Source organism: Microplitis demolitor, chromosome 3 (genome assembly GCF_026212275.2).
Source record: "Microplitis demolitor isolate Queensland-Clemson2020A chromosome 3, iyMicDemo2.1a, whole genome shotgun sequence".
Lineage (NCBI taxonomy): Eukaryota > Metazoa > Arthropoda > Insecta > Hymenoptera > Braconidae > Microplitis > Microplitis demolitor.
Genome location: NC_068547.1, coordinates 9567892 through 9576419, shown reverse-complemented (window position 1 = coordinate 9576419; position 8528 = coordinate 9567892). Strand labels below are relative to the sequence as shown.

General features: G+C 27.6%; 1 protein-coding gene across 2 annotated transcripts in view; it reads right to left on the bottom strand.

The window, feature by feature from the left end:
- Positions 1–4531: 4531 nt before the first annotated feature.
- Positions 4532–8528, bottom strand: part of LOC103580580 (homeotic protein Sex combs reduced) — a 127820-nt gene continuing 123823 nt past the window's right edge. Inside the window, exons 4-5 of one of the 2 annotated variants that reach the window (XR_008403428.1) lie at positions 7785–7836; positions 7657–7689 (exon numbers count right to left, since the gene is read on the bottom strand). Coding sequence is in view for 1 of the 2 variants with exons in the window: in XM_008562388.2 (XP_008560610.1) it covers positions 7532–7836 (305 nt within the window). In the remaining variant the exon portion in view is untranslated. Of the gene's footprint in view, positions 7837–8528 lie in introns of both variants that reach the window. The other variant, XM_008562388.2, reaches the window with a different exon arrangement.

The window sequence follows — 8528 nt, the reverse complement described above, 5'->3', positions numbered from 1 at the left end:
TTTTGTATATTCAATCTTTTCGTGAAACTATATTACAATAAAATATTATTTTTGGTCAGATAAAAATTAATTTGTAAATAATAATAATAATAAATAACTTCATAATAATTTACACTGCAAAATTCTATAGAAAAAAAAATTATTATAATTTCTAAATATCATGGTAACCATTACCATAATATTATGGTAACCATTCCCATAATATTATGGTAACTATTCCCATAATATTATGGTAACCATTCCCATAATATTATGGTAACCATTCCCATAATATTATGGTAACTATTCCTATAATATTATGGTAACCATTCCCATAATATTATGGTAACTGTTCCTATAATATTATGGTAACCATTACCATAGGTACATAGTAAGGATTACCATGATTCCATAGGAACTATTCCGATACCGTATGGGAATTATATCCATAATTATAGGAACGGTTACCATAATATATTTGGGTGCCGTTCCTATAATCAACATTTCAAAAAAACCAGTTACCATGCAGTATGGGAACCATTCCCATAATATATTGTAACTGTTACTATAATTTTCTCTCCGTGTAGAATTGAAATTAAGAGCTTTTCTTTGGACAGAATTTTTATTTCGATATGTCCAAGGATATGTTCGGGGTGAGAGTAAAGAAAAAAAAATCGATTTTTTTTGCACACCCTTATATATATATATATATATATATATATATATATATATATATATATATATATATATATATATAAATATTTGTTTTTTCATTACACAATTGATAATTTTCATGGAAATAAATAAAATTCGTTTGTACAAAACATTTCAGATGTTCCATATATTGTTCATTTGTTCTTCAGATGATTTTTACGTTTATTCGTTCATAATTTTTAATGGTAGAAATATAAATATTAATGAGAATAGTTCTAATTAATAGTACTGATTGTTGCAAGATGAAAGTTGCAAGTATACTTAATTCCTGCAAAAAAATAGTAACATTTAATTATATTATAGTGTTATGTTTAATATATCCAAAAACTTTAAATCAATTATCGTTTGCACATCACACTTAGTCGTTCAATGAATGTTGCAGACGGTTGAGGAAGAGTAATGATATAAAAAGGCAAAATGAGAAAGAACGGTTTTTCGTTTATGACATACCATTTAATAATTACACTTTTAATTATATATAATTATTATACGATCGTACACATATTGTGTTCTAAATTTATGTAGTTATAGCAAGTATTTTTTTTATTAAAACTATCACGTATCATACATGGAATGAATTAACATTTGAGAAAAACGTCTACGCGAATGTAATACTTATGGTTAATCTTCGGACAAATTTTGTACGAATAAAGTATATGAATATTTTAATATGACATTTTATTAAATTGCAGTGTATTTCGTAATATAATTTTTTTTATACATATTTTTCGGATTAGAAACAATGACCAATTAGTACATTCTAATACTTAAAGTAAAATTGTGCTGATAAAAATGAGTATTCTGTAATTATAAAGGAGGGAGGCAAAATGGGCTTACATTTATAATACGTATAGATGCCCTTTTTTTATTAAGGAGCCCATTATGCCCCACTCTGCCCTACATGAAAATAATGAAAAAAAATTTAACTGTCACAAATATCAAATCTATCGAATTGTCAATGAAAAAATATGTTTGAAAAACAATAATTATAATTCGCGTTAGTTCATTCGTTGACTTGAGTTATCTCATAAGTAAATTGTGGCCATTCGCGTAGAATTGAGCGTGTATGTAGCCGACGACACGCGGCGTTAAATAACAAAAAATCATAACGAAACAAATAAAATTTAATATTAACACTGAACTAAGTCAATATACAACAGACTCACTTTTAAAAAAAAATAATAATAATAATATTAATAATAATATCTAAAATTAAACCAATAGTTATAATAATAATAATAATAATAATAATAATAATAATAATAATAATAATAATAATAATAATGATAATATCAATAATAATAACTAAAATGAAACTAATTGTAATAATAATAACAATTGTTATTGTTATTATCATTAGTACAATAAATAAATAAAAATTTAAATACATTAATATAAAGGTATCATAACATCTTATGAGTTAAAACAAAAGGAAGCTGAGACTTTTCGAGTTTACATTCAGCCTTTTCATTATTCCCAATATATCACGCCAACATAGTTAATAATCTTTGCTAATTTTTATATGTATATATATATATATATTTTTTTTTTAATAATTATGTACAATCACTTAATTTATTTAACTTATTTATCGTATACTCATAAATCCCTGTATGCTTCCGAATTTGTCTTTTCAAAACACTATTTAACTTTTTATTAACTTAATATAAAAAAAAAAAAAATCAATATTACAATTTTTGTTTGTGAAATTCGTATCACAAGATATAACACCACAATTACAAGAATGTACAATTTTATATCAAAAACGAATCCTGGCTCATCTGATTTTACTCTGAGCCACATTATTTTATTATTTAAATTTTAAGACAGTCGATTTATTACTAGCTGTACGTACTGATGAAGTACATATGATCGTTCAACCTAAATTATTTATTTGACATGAGATTCAAGAGATTATAAGTAATTGCATTCTGCCGAACTAAGAATGTAAAATTTTTAACATAAATCTTCATCCGTTGGATATTATTTTGATACTCGTTAAAAACTTTACATATATCGTTATCGTAATTAAATTTCAAAATTGATAAATAATTAGTATATGTGTACTTGGAAAGATAAGATTAAATTTTTTTTTTTTTTTTTTTTTTTTTTTTTTCAAGAAATCACGCTTATTTAGGAATTGTGTAAGACAAGTATATGCTAGAATACTTCTGCAAGTAATGAAATAAAAGTGGCCAGGGCATAACGAAGCATCTCAACAAATTTAAAACGTCATAGGAAAAAAATTTATCTCTCGACTTATTCGTTATGAAGAATCCTTAAAAAAAACTAAAATTCGAAAAAAAAAAAAAAAAAAAAAAAACAAGTTATTATGTTATCAGCATCAAAATTTTGTTTCAGTGTCTGCACAGCCAGTCAAAACGAGCTAATTTCAATACAATGCCACTCTTAAAAAACATGTAGCCCAATTTACTACGATTGGCATCATCTCAACTATACATAATAATTATTTTACACCAAATATAGTATAATTCCCCTTACTTAATGGTATAAATGACCACATGAACAGTAAAATGGACCCCTTAAAAAAAAAAGGGCTTACATGTAATAACGAATTAATTCGCTAATTCCAAGTCCAAACCAAACCACTAATTTCAAAAAAATGGTTCGGTTGGCACTCAGAATTAGTGAATATTCACTTATTTCACTTATTTATGTTTAGAGAGTGTGGTTGCCGATACCTACAGATTTTTTACTTCAGTCAATTAGTAGATATGAACCAGAACTGCGGTTGCAAGTATTGTGTATTGTCATTCAGATCACCACAGATGGAGGTTAGGTGAACACACAGCATAGTTCAATTCATATTAATTTACTGGAGTAACTGTTACTCCACCATTTTTTCACATGCTTGGACAAATATAGCGAATGCGTAAATTGTGAATGATATCAGTCTGCAAACAAAATAGGACATTACAGGCCAAGGGAGGAAAGTAGGACATTTCAACTCGCGTGTGTAATTTCCTACCTAAGCCAAAGGCGAGGGTGGCTAATAAGCGGGTCGGGACGTCCTATCTTTCTCCATGTTGTATACTATTATTCACCAGTTCTACACTTGAAAGTTAAAATTTTTACCTCTGTTTGTAGGAAGAACGACACGTGCACTAATTAATTAATTTTAAACTTTTAACTCTAACTAATTAATTTTAAACTTTTGTTTTTCATAAAAAAAAAGAACGACTATTTTCTCTCTAAACAGGGGAGAAATTTAAACTTTTAGAGCAAGTACAGTGAAAAATATATAAATACTGCCGGAAAATAATACATATACGATATTTTTGCAAGATATTAACCAGATACATACTATTTTGCCAGGATATATATTTTTTCGTGCGGGTTATACTGTTTATTTTCTTACTAGTAATTTCAGATCACTAATTTTGTTTATGAGAGTGACAATTCTGACTTTATGATTAAGTTTAATAAAAATAAGTATAAATGATAAACAGTATTCACTGTTTCTGCTTAATCATGAATTGCAAAGCACAATTTACGCTTACGCTAATAGTTAATCATACTATTATTCTTAAATTAACTTGTTTCTGACTGGCTGCTGATACTGAAACTCTAAGTTTAAATGCAGGAAATCATGAAAAATATCGTGTGCAACACAGAATGAAACACAATTTCACACTGTAGGTGATGTTACCCTCGCCTGTAGCTCGAGTAGCCAACTTCACCTTGGTCTCAAATCCTCGTGTTTTATCTCTTGTCACATTTTTGTTTCTTTACTTTCTTAGATACCCCATTGTGCCCGAGTCTCTTCTATTTCCCATTTTTAGAAAGTCAAAAAATTAGAAAATATATTCGGCAATAATTCAATACCCAATAAAATCTTATTTATTCATATTTATACAAATTCAATATATCTAATACACGGAGAAAATTTTATACTTAAAAACTGCCAAAACATATGGTAACAACTGTACGACAATCTAACACTTTTTAATAGGATACATTGAAATCTTGTTATTTTTCATGAAAAAAAAGTTTTTTTTCAAAATGATGCAATACAACAAAAGTTTTGGAACATTATGTAATTTGATATAAGAAAGGGAGGGGGTGCGAAATGGGGCACAATTTTGTTAATGTAATTGAGCATTATTTTGAATTTTTTTTGTTTAATGTTTTCAAAAATCGAAAGTATCAGTCGAAAACGTCAATGACTTTTTTTATAACAAAAACTATTAAAATTTTTTTTTTCTTTCTTTGCATCCAATAATTGTGTGAAATGTCATTTTCCATTATGCAAATTACTTATACGAAAGTTTAATTGAATCAAATTTATTGAATTTCCAAAATTTTTTTCTTCCCTTCTTTTTGAGGCGATAACACGTTTTGTACTCGAAAAACGAAAATTTTTTTTGTTCACCCCCCCCCCTCTCTTACTCTCCCTATCAATAAAAATTTATAGTCTGAAGCTCCCAAAATTAGAAAGCACTGATATGATGTTGGAACGTATTTGTCACTATACTGCATAGAAGTTTCTTCATAAAAATTTTGTAGCAAAATTATTATAAACTTTTCTCCGTATATTTTTAAAATTATATAACATAACTTTTCTTCAATAAATTAATTTAGCTTTTTCAATTATTGTAAGATCTATTCAAAATATTTCAATGTTTCGACATGCTTGTATTTATCAGACGTTTCTTAAATAAATGATTAATGTATGATCTATATTTTCCAAATTATTTCTTTAAAACCGATGTATTAAACAAATAATATTCTATTTTCTTTTCATTAATGCTTTTTGATTCGATTTATTTTTCATTTTATCAATAAAGCTTTGAGTATTATCAGGCATTTATATATATTCTAGAAATTTATATGAGACACTGTTATATTAACATTTTCATATAACAAATATAGAACGGTATACTTTGTACATTTAACGTTCTAATCAATTGCTCTTAGTTTTGCTTTTGTCAAAATCATATTCATTACTATAATTAAGTCTAACTTTAACCTACAAGGTTTTTTTCATTTTGGTAAGAATTTACAAGAAATTCGAATAACAAAAAAATTGTGATAACGTATGTCATATAAATTAATTCACCTATCCGATAGAGGAAAGCGTGAAAATATAAGTACTTTATGTTTGTATTTTTTTTCTGGCTCACAAATGCAAACATTATTGAACGCCGACGTAAAAGAAAAAATACACTGTTTTCAAGCATTTACAGTCATATATATAAATATATATATCAATTAAGATGATTCCAAAAAACATTTTTTTTTTTCAAGTCTTATGATCTACTAAGTTAGTCTTAGGTATAGAAAAAATCTTCCCAAAAGAGCAGCTCGAAATCTCAACCCTGCTAAGAGTTTAACGAATATTCATTTTCTCATTTGAATTACATGCGAAAGAAATTTTTTTTTTAAATTTTCATAAATAAAAATAATGAAAAAATTTTTTTTCTCAATCCAAAGTACATAGTCTTATAGGAAATTCAATTCTCTACAAAAAAAAGTCCCTGAGTGTTTTCTTCGCACAACTAATAGAAGAAAAGTTATGAAGCTTGAAACAATAATAAATTGAAAAATTTACATAAAGATGATTTCCGGATTTTATTGCATGTACATGTTTTTACGGTGAGTCTGTATATTATGTATAATCAGTCAGGTTTTTCAAAAAGATTTCTGAGATCTTACTTATTTTCCGTATAAATTTCTAAAGAAAAATATTTTTTTTTAAGAATTAATTTTTTTTCTTTCTGTGTTTTTAAATTACAAATAAAAAAACTCTCTTTTTTAAGTAAGGAAAATTTTTTTCATGTATTCAAAAAAAAATTCACGGGTGGCATTAGCTTAAATGACATAATCTAATTCTTGTCAAAAAACAGTTTCATACAATAAAAACATACTATTTAATATAGTTTAATGCATCATAGCTTTTTTTCTGTTAGTTCTACGAAGAAAAGACTCAGAGACTGCTTAGTGGAGAATTTAATTTCCTACGTTCTTCGATTTTCGAAAAAAATTTTTGTAATACTTTTATTTTAAAAAAACAAAAAAAAATGTCTTCCTCTTAAAGCTCTTAATAAGATTGAGATTTCAAGCTATTCTTTTGGTACAACTTTTTTTTTTACTTAAAACCAGCTTTCGAGACTATAAGAAAAAAAAAAGTTTTTTTTGTTTTGAAACATCCTAATGCATACATATGTATATGTTTGTTTTTTTTTTTTAACTATTTAGATGCATTGAAGTTTAATCTTACAAACTAATGAGACTCTTTCATCTCGCCCACTGAGTTTGACTCTCTGCAATTTATTTAAAATTTAATTAAAGTTCATAATTTTTAATTTAGTTATTTAATATTGCAATATCATGAGAGTCATCTCGGAGTATAGTCCAGTCTTGATGAATTTCAGGTGTACGGATATTATTTAAAAGCAGAATTTTATTGTTTCTAATGAGCTTCCCTTCAACTTTCAACAGTTGATTGACTTGGAAAGATGTACTGTAGCAATCGAATGACATGTAATGTCTTAGTTTATATATAAATATATTTCATGTGATGATGAAATGGTTAATAAATAAAATATATAAAATTGGAATAAATGAATGAATCTTCCAGATGTAATCGATCTAATTGGATCGGATGGTAGATCGTTTGTCTACAAATATGGACAAATGAAACAACAAATCATTCAAGTGCTCCAGAACAAGTCAAGTATCATTTTATGCTGCCTATCTTAACTTGTGTACAAGTTGATGGGATGTTATAGCATAGGAAGCCTTAGAAATTCTGCTCACCGTACATACTGGGAAACCGGACAGCGTGTGCTCCGAGCTCGGCGGGCGAGAACTCGTCCTATGTGGCCAAATGGGCAAACTGGCTCGGGTGCGGTGCGAACTGGTAGGGATGGCCGTATGGTGACATATGGTACGGTACGATGTTCATACTCGCCATCTTGTGTTCTTTTTTCCACTTCATTCGTCGATTTTGGAACCATATTTTAATCTGACGTTCTGTTAAACACAGTGCATGTGCAATTTCAATGCGCCGCCGCCTTGTTAGGTAACGATTAAAATGGAATTCTTTTTCCAATTCTAAAGTCTGATACCTTGTATAAGACGTTCTTTGACGTTTCGTCTCACCATTTGCATTCACAGTACCTGAAACACAAAATTAAAAAGAGATTTAAAAAAATTTCATAAATACTTGATTCGTATAGTACTTAACGAAGCAAAATTGCGGTGACGATCATGAAATGAACATCAATATTTTTTTTTTTTTTTTTTATTGTCAATCACTGAAACAACCGCAGAAAAAAAAGCTGCGTCTTAGTTTTATTCTCGAAATGATTGAGCGATATAGTTTAAATTATGTGAGATAATAGGAATTACTTATAGACAATAAGATTATTTGTATCACTTATATGATTAATTGTACACTATATGTACTTATTTATTTGCGTTATTCAATGCTCATATCACCTTAAATCACCAAGTGCTCTACTTCCATTTAAAAGCATCGTAGGTCCTTTTAACACCCTTTCAGATGTGTTAATTTTATAATTTAGAGAAAAAATTTAGAGGCATTTAAAGAAAAATTAACACTTTAAAATACGTAAAAAGCGATTACATTTCCCGGATCTAAAAAATAATGATTTTAACTTAAGGGAAACCACTAGTGTGAAATTTTGAAAAAATCAATTTTTAACTTCCCGCTAAGAAAATCGACGATTTTCAAAAATTTCGGGAAGTTATTGTTTTCACCCCGATTTTCGAAAATCGAGTTTTCATCAGATGTCGACGTTTTGAGGTCCTAGGAAGCTATTCTGACTATTTTCAGAATGATGTCCGAG